The following is an 18,166-nucleotide window of genomic DNA, read 5'->3' on the forward strand; positions in this document are numbered from 1 at the left end:
GCATGTGTGTCAGCAAAATGAATCAAATCACTGAAAGAACCCGCCTTGGCTCCTGTTCCATGAACAGCACATAAAAGGCAGTGTAGTATATGAGATTTATAGACAGGGTAAGTTCAAGGTGGAGAAAAGCTCAGGCTTTGGAAAAGAGGAAAAAGCAAGACAGGTGTCTCTGCGCCACTTTGTCCCTGTCATAGAATTAGGCCTGTGAATGAAAGCTGTTAAACGAAAAGCCAGAGTATGGTGACTTCATTTCAAGCGATGGACCAAAGCTAAAGTATAGGAAAGAAAAGGGGTAGGATGGCAGAAAGAAATGCAAAGGGGACAGGGGACAGTTCCTGCTCAGGAACTTGGATATTTTCCCCTAGAAGGTGGGGAGGCACTGAAGAATTTAAGCAGGAAGACAATGCTGAATGCGTGGCTATGTGTATGTATACGTATATATTTATATGTGCAAGTATATAAAATTTTATGTATACAGGCATATATACATCTTGCATATATGTATAAAGGCATATATACCTCTATATATACACGTGCATACATACGCTTTTTTTTTTTTTTATGTGTGTATATATAAATTTTATATGGAACCAAAATATCACTGGAAAAGGGAAAGGCTGAAGTCAGGGAGCCCGGTTTATTTAGTGACCCAAGTTACAGAGGATGAGCAATAGTGAGGGCAGGGAGGAATGAATGGGTGTGAAGGATCTCTAAGAGATAGAATCAGAGCTCTGCTTCCCCCTGTGCCAGAAGAGGGCCAGCCCCAGTTCCCACTTACACCCCCTCTATGCAAGGGATCAGCCCTGACTGACTGACTGCCTGTAAACTCAGTCGTAATTCCAAACTCCCAGAAGAGAGAATCAAGGTAGGTGTCCACCCCCGGTCCAATCAACTGTGGCCAAGGCCAGTGTTACAGGGCACAAACATGATTGCCTGTGGGATCACTCGACGGCTGTCTCTCTCCACCTGTGGCCAATATTCCTCATGAGGGCAGAGACTGCTTTTGGTTGCTCAACACTGTCGGCAACACCTCGGGTGTCCAGGACATAGTGGGCACTCAAAAACCACTTGTCAAAAGGGTGAATACACAAAGGACTTAACAAATGAAGAGAATCATGGGATAGAAAGTGCTGTGAAGTCATCCAATCCAGCCCTCCATCCATTCATTGCTCATGTGTCTCATTTATCGTTAGAGCACCAACTTCAGGAGGATTACATCAATTGCCTTCAATATGTCAATGAGCTTTTGTGGTCTAGCCTGAGAACCAACCCCCATTTATAAGAGTGACTTAAGTTAGAAATTATGCTCCTAATTCTAAACAAATGACTTAAAACAAACTTCAGAAACCCAGTCCATTTGTAACTTGAGAAATACCTACAGCCCTCCAAACAAGACAATTAACGAGAGAACTAGGCCAGAGAAAAAAGGTATTTGTCAGAAGAAACTTGGCGTACATGTTAAATGTTTTCCATCTGATTATTTTTGTATTCTTCCTGTGAAATCCAATTTCCTTAAGTGACCTCTGTTCATAGAGAACTATTTTGTTTAATCTGTGGGAGCGTGGCATATTTTTAACCATCTCTGAAGGCCAGCTCCCTCTCCACTGATCGTGCCTGATACCTAAACAGATGTTTTATAACACTCAGCACACATGAGCTCACCACTGGCAAGTCATTTGCACACGATCAGCCCACAGTTCTTTTCACATCCCCCCTGTCATCCCACAAACTCAAATTCAGAACTCACAGGCAAGCTTGAGTTTTTACCATGGTAACAAAAGAGCAGAAGATGGAGAGTCCAATTTTGAAATTCAATTTATTAGTATTTTGTAAATCTGATAAGCAACTGGAAAACATGCAATACAAAGAGTTAGCCAAACTAAGTAGTATAAAAAGACATGCAAATTGACTGTCCCAAAAGAATTCAGATTAAAGTATTCGAGGAAAGGGTTCCAAAACAACTTGAATTTTTATTGAATCATAAAATATTAGGGCTGAAAGACCCTTGGATTTCATCTAGCTAGCACAACTTGGTTTTACAGATGAGGGAGTTGAGGCCCATAGAGAGAAAGTGACTTACTGTGTCAGTGCATTAGAGGCAGAACTAGAGGTAGAACTCTGCCTCCCAGGCCTGCCCCACAGGGCAGACCGCAGCCCACACCTCCAGTTTCCTGTCTCTGTTCTCCATGAACCATCGGTGTCCGCCCTCCAAAACTGGGAAAAAGCCAGAACCTGGTCAATACAATCTGTTTACACCATGATTGTTTCAGAGTGTGTCACCTCCAATTTAGGTAAAGGGTTTTGTTGAGGGACAATTTTCTTTGGTAAATCAATCAAAAGTAACCAAAAAACTATTTTTGATGGTAACGTGTTAACATGTCTAGTGTGGAAATCAAGAAGAGCACATAAGATGCTTGCCACCCTTCCCCCAAGACCTTAGATGTCCAAAGAGACCATGAGAAGGTAACCAAGGAGACCTGAACTCACAGCCTTGAGTTCATGGAACTTTGATCGTCTTAGAACCTAAACTTGCAGAGAAAACCTGAGCTTTCAACAAAGGTTCAGTCCACCTCGGAAACCCTGGGGGATATGAGCAGTATGTGTTGAGTGCCAACTTGAACTTGAACCTAGTGCTGCTTTAAAGATCTCAGGAAGAGAAGACCAGATGCTGCCTCAGAGATGCTCACCCTTCAGCGAGGAAGCGATGTCTATACTAAGAGCACCAAGTGGCATAGTATATTCTTTCATTGAACAAATATTTGTAGAGGGCTTAGGATGGGCCAGCCTGGACATCCCACAATGTAAGAGCAAGGAATTAATTAAAAGATGTAAGTCAGGACCAGATCACAAAAGGGCTGATACGCCATCGGAGGGTTTGGATTTTATTCTAAAGATGATGGGGAGCCTTGAAGAATTTTGAGCTGGTCAGTGAATTGACTCATATTCTGGAAAGATCTCTAGACAGCTAGGTCAAGATCTGACGGATGGTGGCCAAGTGCTACACTGTGCGATAACATCTACAAGTGCCTCAAGAAATTATTTGTACTTTTAGTCTCTTCAGGATAATACAATGAAAAGAGGATTAGTGCCTACAGCAAGCAGAACTGGTTTTAATCCAACTTCTATCATTCCCCGGCTGTATAATCTTAGTCACATTGTTTAAATAAAGCTCAGCCCTCGGTCTTTTTTTCTGTACAGTGAAGATAATAATACTTAGTACATAGAGTTTTGATAATAGAGAAGCTGATGTGCCTGGACATTTCTAATAATCCTCCCAACACCATCAGATTCAGTCGGATAAAAATGGGATTTTCTAGCCTAGGAGGAACACCGCCGAACATCCTGCTGAGCTACCCCTTAGCAGGAGATATTGTTTGCATATTCTTCTTAGAATTTATCCAGAGCATTTTGTTGCTAATGTGTGAAAATAATTGGCATTCATTCTTCATAAACGAGCAACCCCCGAGGTAAACTGAGATCAAAGCTAAATCTTAGAGCTGAGTCAAACCACTCAAAAACAATACTGCGGAGAATTAAACTGGGTTACAGACCAGTGTAGGAAATGAGCGCTCCAATCGTCCTAGCAACGTTTAAAGCAAACACTGGTGCAGATTTGCTGGCATACATGACACTGAGAACATCTGGCCTTTCTATTATCCTCTCGCAAGCAAGAAATGATGTCGTGTAAACTGATCTTCAGGCCAATTATATGGTCTAAGTGATACAGTGTTTGTGTTGGCTCCTCAGGCTCCAGGTTTTAAGAACTTAATTTTAGCCACACCCCTCCCTGAAGCCCTAATTGCGTCTTACTGTAACTGACCCTGGGGATTTGTTTCTGCGTAATCTGCACCTTTTTACAGGATGATAAGTATGTGCAAATGCATCAGCAGTGAACTGGGGTGCAAAGCACTATGGGAGGTCTGATACGAATAAGTTACAGGAGTTACGTGGCCGTGAGAGGAATCGTGAGAGGGCGGGCCTCTGGGGCTGCATTTTTTCTCCTGTATGCCAGTTTTATTAAAGAAGCCAGGTGTGGCGTGTAGAGGCTCTAGCCGGCAGCTCACTTAGAAGGCACGAAACTAGGAGTTAGAAAACCTGATACGACCTCCAGCTGGCCTTTCTGCAGTAGATAAGGTCATTATTGTGTCTGAGCATGTTTCCCCATCTAGACTCAACTTCATTTTCCAAACACCATGTTTTGGGCACTTTTCCAAGGCCTTCACCAGCATTGATCAGGTTAAGCCTCATAATGACTGTCAGTGGCAGGTGGCATTATCTCCCTCGAGTCACACAGTGGGGTGTCATGCAGCAGGGCGTGGCAGAGGCAGTGAGCTTACCCCTCCACTCGGCTGCTCTGGGCTGTGGTGTCAGCTCTAAGGCACTGGGGTCTACAATGAACCACAGCCCAGAGCTCTGGAGCCTGAGACAGTGAGTACAGTCCTGGGGTGTTACTGACCACAGGAAGGGGGCTGCTTGCCTCTCCCCACCTCAGCCCACCCTAGCCCCCTGCAGCTATAGCCAAGAGGCAATGATGGCAGCTGGAGGGGCTGACTAGGGAGGTCTTTTCCCCCACTTTACCCCCACTCCCCAGCTTCTGGATTAATAGGCCTCCGCTCTTGCCCCAGCCCACCATCACTGATCCCTAGAGGGAGGGAGAGAGCAGTGGATGGCCAGCCCTAAAGGAAATCTGAAGCCACACAGGGACTCGGCCCCAGGCACCAGCAGCTCCTTCCCCAGGACTGGAATTTCCCTTCACCTTTAAAGGAAATGGATCTCCGGTCTCTGGATCTGACTGAGCATGTCTAGGAATGAAGGGCAGAATACATAGTACAATAAATCCCAACTCTGAGTTGCCCATTGCAGGCATTTATCACAGATGGTAACCATTAGGACTTTAGCATGTTGAAGGAAAGAGCTTTATCCAGAATCATAAATAAACTGTAACCAAGGCTTAGATTTATAAATCTGTAAAAGACGGCTGCTTGGACAACTGGGAATGTACAGTACTGGGTTACAACATCATTTAAGTCATGGAAAGCTCGACCTTGAGCTGAGAGTTCTGGGCAATGCAGTGAGAAGATGATGACTTATTTCTGCAGGTAGTAGACCCCCGATCAGAACCTAACAAAGTTAGGCCCTGGTTTAACCTCATGAAATGCAAGCTCAGAGAAGATGGCCGGCATCGAAATACGGCATTGCAGTTCCTAAACCAGTGGGGTAGCAGCAAAGTATAAAACAAGGCTGCTCCCTTCCGGAAGTTTCTCATCTGGTCAGGGAGGCAGTGCATTTACAGATCAAATGATTTTAGTATGCAGGCTTCAGTGTGTGGCCCAGATTGTAACTAGAGAAGAATTTAGGGAGGGAAGCAAAGCCTCAGTGGAGGCTGGAGGCATCAGGGAAAGATGTGTGGAGGAGACGGGACTGACTTACTAGCTGTGTGGCCTTGGGAAAGTGACTTAACTGTTCTGAGCCTTAGTTTCCTCATGCATGAAATGTAACAATTGACAATAACGCCTGGCTGGCAAGACTGTTGAGATTAAAATCGATGGCCTCTGTACTCGGCTTGACCCTGGGCCTCCGGTTAAGATCAGGCCCCTGCTTTTCCTCCTTCCTGAGAGAGAGACTACAGGAAAAATGCGTTTTAACCAATCATTTTGCAATACAGTAAGCTTAGAAAAAGGAAGCAGGGAGCTTATTTGTTGTCAGGTTCTCCTGTGCGCCAGGAGTGTGTTGTCACAGACGTCGTATCTATTGTCTGCATGTTTCTTTCAGGCTTCCCACGCCCTGCTAGGAGGTCATAGCAAGCTTCAGCTCACGCTCCCTTTCTCCGCTTCTCTTCCAGGGCCGCTGCATCAACTTCACCAGAGTCAAGAACCATCAGCCCGCCAAGTACCCCCTCAACAACGCCTACCACACCAGCTCGCCGCCGCCCGCGCCCATCTACACCCCGCCACCCCCTGCTCCCCACTGCCCTCCCCCGCCCCCCAGTGCTCCCACTCCTCCCATCCCATGCCCGCCTTCCACCCTGCCCCCTCCCCCTCAGGCCCCCCCTCCCAACAGGGCGCCACCCCCCTCCCGGCCTCCTCCTAGGCCTTCTGTCTAGAACCCAAAGTTCCTGCTCTGGGCTCTCTCAAAAAACGTTAGGGAGGAGGCTCCTCTGTGGTGGTAGAACAGGTCTTTCCAGTTAAAGGAGGCTTCTGCTTTGGAAACGAGTGGTGACAAAGCCCACTAGTGTTCGCACACTTTAAAAATTGGTTTGTCATGCATGCCAGTATGCCAACAATTGCGATCAGCAGAAAGAAATCGAAATTTTGTCCTGTCTGAAAACATGATGAGGCAACTATAGTCACAGTTATAGCCAGCCAGCCATCACCTCTAGAAGGTTCCAGAGACAGTGAAACTGCTGAGATGCTCCAAGCGGGATTGTGTCTCATGGAGACCAATAAGAAATCATTTCTCTGAGGGTGAAATGCAGAGTCGGATAAGAAATAACATTGCTGAGTTTCTAAATGCTGCTTTCCTCCTCCACTCCAACTCCATCATTTAACCTTGGACCCTTGGCCTAGGAACCAAGGAATCCTCACCCCTGTGCACCACCCAGGAAGGTGGAAACCCTTTGCCTACAATTTGGGGGAAAGCTCGGAGTAGCCGTTGTGGCAAGAAACTCAACATCTGACAGATATCCAAAAGCATGTCTTACTGGGATTTTCAGAGGAGTTAAAACACGCCATAGTTTCCTTCCAAATTCTCCCAGTTTCCAAGTGAGGAAAAGAGCAGGTGTTTACTGATGGAAAAAGGTACGTTGCCATGTTGCTGTGTAAGTGAAATCAGGTGTGGGCATTGACAAGGGGCATGCTGATGGGAGCATCAGACAGTTTCTAAAACCCACAGGCCATCAGCAGCTTGGGGTGGCTGGCTTTGGCCCGATGTGGTCCCCTAAATCAACAGACAACACATTGTCGACGAGCAACCTGTTAATGAAACTCAGGATTGGCTTTGGTTTAAATCACTTGAATATGAAGAAGTAATTGATCCCGTTTTCTATAGACAAATGTGAGTTGATCTTCCCAAAATGGCACCACTAGCACCTACCACACAATTTCACTGGTTTTATTTTTCTTTCTTGGTAAAGCTATGCACCAGAGACTTCTAGATAGAGCTGAGAGACAATGGTCCTGACATAATAAGGAAACTATCCCCAGGTTCTTTGATTAACCCCCAAAAAGGCACTTATGTGGATGCAAATAGGTTCCTCCTTGGCTTTTCAACATATGACTTATTTTCAGCTGTTGATCCAAATGAAATATACCAGAAATGCTCTGCCTGAAATTCCCACCGTGCCTGGGCTCATTCCATTGCTCCAAGTCTTTCCGAATCTGTTTTGAGCAGTAAGCCCCATACGCACTTTCTAAACATTGGGCCTCATCACCCAGGGGTGAAAACGGAGCCCATTGTCCAGGACCTCCTGCACCAGCCTGTTCAAAATTATCTCCCCCTCCAGCTTTCTACAGATCTTAAAATTCCTCTCCCAAACTCCTTAAATATTTTCAGGAACAAAGCAGAATATAAATATAAACTTAGTGCTTTGGTCTCTGGTCTCCAAAGATCCTCCAAGAACACATCAAGCCAAACTCATTCTTTCACTTTACTCAGAACAGGGACTTAAGGCCTGGCATGCATTCCATAAACACCAATTCTTATAGCCACGACAGACATTGCTAATCAATCACAGCACTATTTCCCGTAGAGCCTACTGATTTCTTCACAATCCTCAAATCACAATTCCAAAGAGCCACCACTCATCAGTCAGAATTGAGAGAGAGATGAGCCCTCTTTGCCATCCCTACATAGAAAACAAAAACAAACAGGGATTGCATGGGGTAATGAGGAAACCCTTAGGCATAAAAGGTACAGTCAGGGGAAAATAGATCTAGGCCCAGTGCCTAGACTACAGGCACTAAATGTGCAGTGTCAATGCCAAACTGACACTTCTCCAAGCGTACCTCAGACTCAGCCCTTCTCCCAGCCTGCCACTCCCAGAGGATCCCCTAGCTTCTCATAGAGCTAAAATCGGAGATGGTTTCCAAGACTTATGAAAGCATCCTCCCTCCCCTAACCCCCAAGCTGGCCTGTATTGTCTATTTTTAGAATACTAGGCTTCTTCTTTAGTATAGTCCTTCATGAAGTGGGGGCCAGGATGTCTCGGCCACCTGCAGTGACGTTGCTGGACTCCAGAAAACCATTCCATAGAAGAATGGGTCCCCCAGGCTCACCGTGTAGAGATGCTGAGCCCATGACAACTGTTTTGACTGCTGGCAGTACAAAACAGTCCACCCCACACCACTGCCACATAACTCACTGCAGCCATGAGAAAGTTCAAGCCAAGATGCTGACATTGTTGTGAAAAAAGACGGTGGGCATCAGGTGCGAATGCAACACTCGGGATCCCAACAGCACATCCATCAGAAGCCCTGTGCAGTTTCTGAGATGTTGTTTCGGTGAACTTTTTGATGAAATAGGGAACTGCAAATATATGATGATTTTGAAGATTAGCAAGGTTTGTCCTTAAAACTGACTCATCATGTCATCCGTAATCACTTAGAATTACAGTTGAGAAGGAAAAACACCTATGCTGTATGAACAAGGCAATGTTTTTAACAGTAGGCTATTACAGGCAGGAAAGTTCTTTAACTGGTTTATAAAATCTATCAATACTTGTGTCATTCCCTGTAAAAGGCAGCAGACATATGATTGTGATCAGGAAACTGCACAGAATTATTTTTTAAATCCCCAGGTTATTGCCTTCGTGAAGTCTTTTTTATAATAAAACCCAACTTTTTGTTGTATATATTCGTATTCCATGTGTTAGATGGAAGCACTTCCCATCCAGTGTGAATAAAAACAGTTGTAGTAAATTATTATGAAGCCAATGATATTTCATGGCAGGTTATTCTACCAAGCTGTGCTTGTTGGTTTTTCCCATGACCGTATTGCTTCTATAAATGTACAAATAGTTACTGAAATGACGAGACCCTTGTTTGCACAGCATTAATAAGAACCTCGAGGGTCCTCTCTGTTAATGACCAGCCCACAAACAGTTCTGGCCTGGAGTTTGGCACATATTCCAGGGAGGCACAAGGTCTCTCTTTTACCAAGGTCAAGAACAGAGCTGGAGGAAAAATTAACAACTAGCCTAGGATACTTGGCCATGGGTAACCTCACTGTAACTATCAGGAGAATGGGCAGAGATGACCTCAAAATCTCATATACGTTAAAGTCCAAACACTGTCAGATGAGGGAAAACCATCAAAAAAATCAGAAAAAGTAATAATTATGAGATAAGGAGCAACAGTTTCAGCCCAATGCTAGCTCAATAAAAAGAATTAATGCTGTGTAAAATGGGTTGAATTAGCTTGCAACTATATAAAGATATATGCAGTAAAATGCCTGTTAATGCACACCAGATGGGGACGGGGCGTTATCGTCAATTGCCTTTTCTAGTTATCTGAGCTCTGCTATATTATCATACTTGGATAACCAATTTAAAAGAACTAGAATATGATTTTTTTTAAATACACTTAACATTAAACTCTTCTTCTAATTCTCTCTTCTTTCTGTGATAATTCAGAAGACAGTTACGGATTCTAGTACCTCTGAGTCATTGTTATAAAGAAAATCAGTTATCGCTGTACCATGCCATAGGAGGCCGGGCTAAACCTGTACAATGACAAACCCTGGAAGTTGCTTTTTTTAAAAAAATATATAATAAATTCCTAAAATCAACTCTTTTGATTTGATTGACTGGTTGTCTCTTTGTTATAAAAATAAAACATAGATTGTTCCAGTGTTTAACATCCTGGTCATAATAAAATGGCCATCGTTCTGCAAATGAAATGACATTTCTCAAATTAATTTCATTTGTGCCCTCCGCTAAACTCCTTACTGTCTTGATTACTCCCGTTTCTTCTTTAGCTGTCTGACACTCAAAATATTCTTTGTTTCCAGTAACAGTTTTAAATTTTAAAAAGTAGTCCATGCTAAATGAAAAATGAAAATGAAAAATGGAGACAGAGAAGCCCACAGAAGAAAGAGATCGTCTCATTTAGGATTGTGTCTAGCTGCCTGCAACAAGAAATGTGGCTATTACTGATTTGACTTACAGAGCGAGGATTCCGGAGGTTTGCAGCTGCTCAGGAAACCAGGCAGCATCATAGATAGTGCTGCAGTAAATACCATCCTGTCTACACACACTTCAAAATATGTCTATTATTTCTGATACAAACCACTGTTCTTCATAGCAGCTTCAATTCAGCTCCTCCACTTACATTTTTTGGTAAGTAAAAGAGTCTCTTACCCGTTCCTGAATTTGTTTCTTTACAAGTCCTCATTAAGCCTTGAGTTTATCTTAATTGGAATAAAACCATCTGCAAACAGAAAATCATGCCACAATTTCTTTCCAAGATTTCATTAGTATTCCATTTTCATAGCATTTGGGGCACAAAGACATTTTTAAAAAAATAAAAAATAAACATTCTTAATCATTGAATTGAATGAGATAACAGGCTAGCAATTTGGAAGGGGGGGAAATAAGTTGGAGTCCTACATCACTCCTTACACCAAAATAAATTCCATCTGCATTTAAGTGTAATAAATAAACCAGAAACATACTAGCAGTGGAAAAAATGCTTACTGGATGGTGTGAAGAACTTTTAAACCCTGCATATTGTTTGCATTACCGACCAACTTTCTGATGAAATCCCTTCAACTACCCTGTGTCGTGCTCCGATGTATCCAGTTGGCTAAGCAAAGGAAGCCTTAGGGATGGGACTAAGATCATTGATCAGGAGCTGCCCGTGAACTTGAGCGGAAGATCCACAATTATTCATCACTAAATCTAATCTTCTGTCTTCGGAAAAATATGTTTCTCTCTGGAGTCTCACAGGCATATAGCAATCAGTATAATACTTTGTCCATCTAAATATATGGTAAACAAGTTCAACATTGCTTATAATTATCAAACATTTTGTAGAAGGCTATAAAGTTGGCATAGGCAAAACACATGGATTTTATTATGATTACAGTTGTATTGTGTTGGCTTGAAGTTATCATCCAATAACAATTTAGAAGCCTCATAATTCCACTAGGTATAATCTTAGATTCTTCTCCTTTTTACCCAACATTCAGATGTTCACTTAGTTATATAAATTCTTCCTGCTCTACTTAAGTTGGGAAAATTTTAAATTTTGGAGTTCAAATTGTGCAACATCTCCTTTACTGAGTTTTAAATATCGTTTCACAGTGTACTTATGAAGCAACAGCAGCAGTTAACAAAATGCCTGAGATGCCTGAGTCCCTGAACAGGTCAAAGCCAAGCTCTGTTCAAACATGTTCGATTAACTGCACACTCAGTACTTCAGTTGACACCCTCAGCTGGGAGTTTCTGGTAAATATTAACACAGACACCACTCCTAAAAGACATTTTCCTTTGTGTAATGATTTGCATTCTTGAAAAACATTTTAAAAGGACAAGAATTGTTGGGGATGAGTGCTAAGAGTACAGAAAACTTTTTATTTTCTCCTGAAAGAGAAGTCCTAAAGCAGGACTTTCTAAGTTGTGCTTCCCCCCTCCCCCCAGGAGCTGCCGTGGTAGACTTACAGCCCTCTATCTTCTCATTGTTTTAAACACAATCACTTTTGACATTCCCCTTCCTGTGAGCCCCACCCCGACTTTGTAGGAAACAGAGCACATGTCTTTTGGTTTAGTTTACTCTTAGAATTATTTAGAGGACACCTATAGATTCTGTAAGAAACTGGCTTAAAATCAATGATAAGCGACATTTCCAACAAAACTCTTGTGGAAATAGATAAATATCCCACTTGAATGCAAAGAGTGGCTCCTAGGTAAGGAGATGCAGAAGCATTTACGTGCATCTGAAATCGCAGAAACAGGCTTCTCCCAGCTGGAGTGGGTTCCAAGGGAGCGGGAAGCAGCCTCTGTCTGCAGAGGTGGCCCAAGGGTTCAAACCACAGGCTCCATAGGGTGGAAGGGAAGACAACGGGAGATCCTCAGGCAGGAAGGTGAGAGGAGCGATTCTAGGCCAGAGGGGCAGGAAAGCAAGAGGTGGCAAACCAGGCCGCACAGGCTCAGGCAGCCCAGCGCCTGGAGTGAAGCGCGACGCCCGGAAACTAGGGCCTGGGAGGTTAGCTCAGCTTCCTGCTGGCTAAAGACATCAGACGTGGTAATACAATTGCCAGGGTGTAGCAAAGAACCAAGGGCCTAGTAATTTCCGCTGGCAATAGCTGTACTGTTGGGCACGCCTTCACTCAGGGCCGACTGACAGCAGATGGGGCTGGGCTGAGGGAAGGTCCAGACAGGCCATGCTCAGTTCCTCTTGTTCTGGATGGTGGCAAAGTTGGCAGACCCCAAAACCTCGTGTGGATAAAGCCATCCACATGAGAGTGTTAAACAAAAACCTTTACGAGCGAAAGCTTTTCAAAAGGAAAGGGCTTATGGAGCCACATGCTGGCCAGAGAAAAGACCAGGCCCTGGGACTGCAGTTGGAACCACAGCGGCAGGGCTGGATGGAGAAAACAAACACCATCCTCGAGCTGACGGGCTCTTTCATACATTAAGTTCGGGGAAGAAAGATGTAAGTTGTTTTGAAAGAATTTACAGCGGCTATAAGCAAAAGGGGCTATTTCTGGGACAGGTGCACGGTCCGTAAGGAAGAAGTGTTGGCTCTTTTGGATCGGCTGTGGGCAAGAGTCCACAAAGTTCACGCCTAAGCAAGATGTGGCGTCTGGTGGTCAGCCGCTCAGTTCTTCTCTCTAAATAATTGTGGAAAACCCACCTGAAGTTAATTCCAAGTTTCAACATACATTCAGGAATGTAGGCAGTCTTGTTGGTTTTGGCCCCCAGTTGTTAACTGATTAACCTCTCTTGTTTTCTTCTGTCCACCCTCTGGCCTGCTGTAATTTAATTTAGGATGTCTCCAAATTTTTTTCTTGTCAGGAGTAATGTGGGTCCCAGTCATTTCTCCAAAAAGAAACATTCTTGCCTGCATTACACAGGCATGAAAGTTTTTACTACAAATAAGTCCTTTCTAACATCACATTCGACTGCCTTCTCCACTCTGTGCAGAATTGGGTATAATGAGCTCCCATAGTCAGTGTCTGTGTGACACATGTTCCGTTTCCCTGGCTTTGCTTCCTGTGTTTCAATAAGGCTGACGCGACTTTCAGACTCACTCACGTCTGCACCTGCTCCAATGGCATGATCGCTGCTATGAGGAATAAGACCTGCAGAGCTCCAGGAGAACAGGGTGCCATGGCCAGCCCTTGTCAGACGTTTCCATTTGCCCCATCAAAATTCCAAAACTAAATGCTCACTCTCCCCACGCCCTGGCCTCTACCCATGTTACTTGTTAGGTTGTTGGTTCTCACAGGATTTTGATGTTTAGATCAACATTTTTATAAGTTTTTCAATATTTCCTTTTAGGAGGTCTTTAAAGATTATTATTATTATTTAATCTTGAGCCATTAGTAAACGCAAGAAGAGATCCAGTCCAGCACTATGTCCTAGACATAATTTTCTTGCTTGTAATTAATAATAACTGTTAATTTTTTTTAATTTTAATTTCCTTTGCAAGTTAGGAACAGACAAAAAAAGCTTTTAAACAGATAAAAGGTATCCACCAAAAAATGACACAAACATTATACTTAAAGTTGAAATGTTAAGAATATTTCCTCTATAATAAAAAAGAGAGAATTAGAACCATCACCAGTATTGTCCGCCTCTGCTCCTAGCCAGTACAATAACACAAACAAAAGTTAAAAGTAATTATAAATATCAGGAAGAAAAAAAAATCAGCATTTGCAGACAATATAATTGACTACCTAAAGATCTCATAAGAATCAACTTAAAAATTATTAGAATTAATAAAAGAGGCCAGTGAGCTGGCCAGGTACATGATCAGCACCATCAGGGACCATGGCCAGTTAGAAAACTGTCCATTCATAATAGAAAAAATTAATTGTGTATATTTAAATTTTAAAATTATATATAAATTTTATATACAGGCATACTTCAGAAATCTTGTGTGTTCAGTTCCAGACCACTGCAATAAAGCTACTATCAAAATAAAGAGAGTCATAATTTTTTTATTGGTGGAGGGCCTTGCCTTCAATTTGTAAAAATCACAACATCTGTGAAGCACAATAAAGTGAGGCATGCCTGTAAATATAGGGAGACAACTATAAGAATTTTTATAAACTATCCTTAATAAATGGAAAGCTGTGTGTACTACATCTCTCAGTGGGATTTAATACTGAAAAGATGTCAGTTCTCTCACAAATACATAATCTACAAACTCAAATTAATGCCATTAAAAAAAACCTCACGAGATTTTTACGTAACTTCAAATGCTGATTCCAAATTTAACTTAAAAAGAAAATGGACAAGGATAGCCAGTAGACGGTAATACAACAGAACAATTTTCAGAAACTGACATATAAGTTTAGTTTATGATAATGGTGGCATTTCCAAGAGCTACTTCTTTAATAAAGGGCTATCTAGCCCTGGCCAGGTTGTTCAGTTGGTTAAAGCTCAGTCCAGACGCCAAGACTGCAGATTTGTTCCCTGCTCAGGGCACATACAAGAATCAACCAATAAATCCATAAATAAGTGGAACAACAAATTGATGTCTCTCCTTTCCTCTCTCTCCCTAAAAGTAAATAAATTTTAAAAATAAATAAATAAAATAAAAGGCTACCTAATTGGGGGGAAAATAAAATGAAATTTCTATCTCTGCAATATAAAAATAGATTTCACATGGATTAAAGAAAAAAAAAGAATGCAAAGAAGTTTTCTTGCTTGTAATTAATAGTAACTGTGTCCACTGATAGCACTGTCCTATAAATGGATGAGTCTTATAATCTCGCCAATCAGATAGGTCGCAACTCCCAGGCAAAAGCAAGAAAAGGGCGAAGAGAAGAATGGAAGTGCAGGAAAGAGTTGTCTTCTCTATAGTCAAGGCAAGAATAAGCATAGAAAAAGATTCCTCTCATCCCCACGCTCTGACAATGTAATAGAACATGTATTAGCGCAGCCTCTCTACTAACAAACCTATGTATACAGTGCCTGTCACATAATAGTTGTTCATCAGTGTTAGTTGAATGAATAAACATACATGAAGATTTTCAACGTGTTTGAATGTTTAAGCAAATCAACAATAGAAATGGAACCTCTATCTGAGACTATGTTTTCTTTCAAGAACCAGAGGTAATAAACAAGTTCTCATTTTCCCACTGCCTTTGAGCAAATATTCAAAGTGTGGGCTCTCACTGGGTGGTACTGAATGAATTCTTATGAAAATTGATTAACTTTGTCAGCTGACTGGATTACTTTTCAATGCATACACATTCTTCCACATTCTGTGTCAACTGAGGTCAAGTCCTTTCTGCAGTTGGCCCGGGAGGAAAAATAAGAGTAGGTGCCAGGAACTTAGGGTAGGTGCCAGAAGGAAAAAACTGCGCCAGCACTGGCAGTCCTCAGAAGAATCAGCTCCAATTTGCCTCGTTTGTTTATCAAATATCCTGTCACAGAACCAGATTCCCTGCCATTCCATGAATTCATAAGCAAGATTCAACAGTTGTGTCATGGTTCATTGAAGAAACAGCAAGAATCCAGAATCAGGAGTCAAGCTGTTGTGATACCTATTAATGCATCCATAAACAAAGCAGCTGTTTATTTGCAGATTTGTGTTCTAATATTTCACAGCTGCCTGAAAGGGCTTTGTTCAGTCCACAGTAAAGAGGTCTTCTCACCTCAGTTTGCTGAGCCTATTGCCTGTTAAATTCTGTATCAACTAATGAAACAAATGCTCATTTTTTTCTTTTTTTTTAATAGACTTTATTTTTTAGGAAAGTTTTAGATTTACACAAAAATTGAGGAGGTAGTGTAAAGAATTCCCAAATATCCCCTCTCCTGTGCACAGTTTTCCTTATTATTAACATCTTGCATTGGTGTGGTACATTTGTTACAATTGATAAATCAATAGTAAAGTCCAATTTACATTAGCATGCACTCTTTGTATTATACAGTCCTACAGAATTTGCCAAATGCACATGTATCCACCTTGTGTCATACAGTGTCATGAAGAATAGTTCCACCATCCTTCATCCCTCCTCTTCTTTCCCCCTGAACCCCTGAAAACCTCTGCTATTTTTCCTATCCCCATAGTCTTGTCTTTTCCAGAATATTACAAAACTGGAATCATATGGTATATACCCTTTTCAGATCGTCTTCTTTCACTTAGCACTATGTATTTAAGGATCCTCCCTGTCTTTTTGTTGCTTGATTGCTCTTTTTTTTTTGCTGAGTAATATTCCATTGTATGAATGTACTACAGCTTGTTAATCCATTCACCTGTTGAGGGACACTGATGTTAACTTTCTGAGTAATTTGAACAGTTCGTAGAGAGGAATCAGTGGGATGGTTTTATGTTTTCCATAAACTATTCTGAGGTTTTAGTGTGTGTTTACAAGATACAAATTAGAGAGAAAATAAAAGTTATCCATTATTCCAATACCAAGACAAAACCTCTTAAATATTTTAGTTTATTTTCTTTAGGTCATTTTTGTTTGTATATGCCCCTTAAAATATTGAAATCATACTACAAATACAATTTTTTATCTTGTGTGTCTTTATTTAATATTATGAAAACTTGTAGTGGAAAGTATAATACTCTGCCCTGATTCACTCTTCAAGGCTGACAAATGGCATTCCCACCCCAGCTACTGGGAATAGCCTCTGCTCCCCATAGTCTTTGATATTCCTCAGTTTCACTGCTATTGATCTAAGCAAAAATTTGTTTATATTGCTATAAATTCATTTGGCCTCCTGAATCTGAAGTATGCATGTATGTTTCTTAGATTCTAAAAATTTTTCAGTCATTATCTCTTCAAATATTTCCTCTCCTCCATTCTCTCTCCTTGTCTTCTTGGACTCCAATTACACATATGTTAGACCTTCTCACTGTGTCTTCCATGCCTCTTAACTTGTTTTTCATATTTTCTACTTCTTTGTCTCTCTATTATACAATTTGGATAATTCCTTCAGATCTGTTTTCCTGCTCATGGACTTATCACCTATATCTACTTTTCTCTTTAAATCATCATTTGAATTTTTATATTTGTCTTTTATAAAAATCTTATTTGGTTGTTTTTCAAATGTGCTTGTTCACCTTTTATAATCACTTGTACTTTAAGTTATTAATCACCACTTTTCTTTCTTTAAATATATAAAACATGCTTAATTTATATTCAATAATTCCCACATTTAAAATCTTTGCTTCTGATTCTGTGGTTTATTGTTCCTGCTGGTTTCTGCTCATAGTGCCTTGTCTCCTTAAATGCTTTTTGATTTTGACTCTGAGCTCACATTCCTCAGAACTTTATTCATGGAAAACTTTGAGGTTTGTGTTGTGATTGCATTTCTCCGAAGAGAACTTATGTTTGCTTCTTACAAATATCTGGAATCATTACCAACCCAGAGCTATTTTAAAATAAATTCTAACCTAAAGTAATTTAGAATCATGCAGGTAGTGTAAATTTGGGTTACAAATTTGAATGAATGCCAGCCTATGTTTAAGAATTCTCAAGAGAAAATGTTCTCCTTTAACTTAACATTGACAAGCCAGCTTCCTTGCTATTTCTATCTGTGAGGTGCAGTATTTTTCTAGTTCATTCATACCCTGACTATGTTGACTTTTAGGGTCCCAGGTCCTCTCCTTGGTTTTTGCCTCCTGTTCACTCTCTCAACATGTGCTCATCACAATGAAAGCTAGTCTTTCAATAAGTGACTGATTCCAGGATTGGTACACAAAAAGTGCAAGATGAGACTGAAACATATAGTCACATCAGGAAGTAAGAAATTACTCAGAAAAATATAGAAATATGTCAAAGAGCAAACGAGGGATTTCCACTACCCACATCTGGTAAAGTTTAGCATCATGAATAATGATAATGATAGAATATAACCCATGAAAACAAATAAGAACCCATGAGTCCATATTGAGATAGATGTATGATAGATGATATAGATATAGATAGATATGTAGATGTATGATAGATGATGATTGATTGATTGATAGATGATAGATAAATA

The 18,166-nt window shown here is 41.3% G+C and overlaps 1 protein-coding gene across 1 annotated transcript in view; it reads left to right on the forward strand.

Annotated features, from left to right (window-relative positions):
- ANTXR1 (ANTXR cell adhesion molecule 1) overlaps positions 1-9,783 on the forward strand; it is a 196,480-nt gene extending 186,697 nt beyond the window's left edge. The window contains exon 18 of the mRNA XM_087823606.1: positions 5,843-9,783. Coding sequence (XP_087679732.1) covers positions 5,843-6,103 — 261 coding nt within the window. The 3' untranslated portion in view covers positions 6,104-9,783. The remainder of the gene's footprint in view (positions 1-5,842) is intronic.
- Positions 9,784-18,166: the final 8,383 nt, after the last annotated feature.

The sequence above is a fragment of the Miniopterus natalensis genome, chromosome 13 (genome assembly GCF_054644295.1).
Source record: "Miniopterus natalensis isolate mMinNat1 chromosome 13, mMinNat1.hap1, whole genome shotgun sequence".
NCBI classification, from domain to species: Eukaryota; Metazoa; Chordata; class Mammalia; order Chiroptera; family Miniopteridae; genus Miniopterus; species Miniopterus natalensis.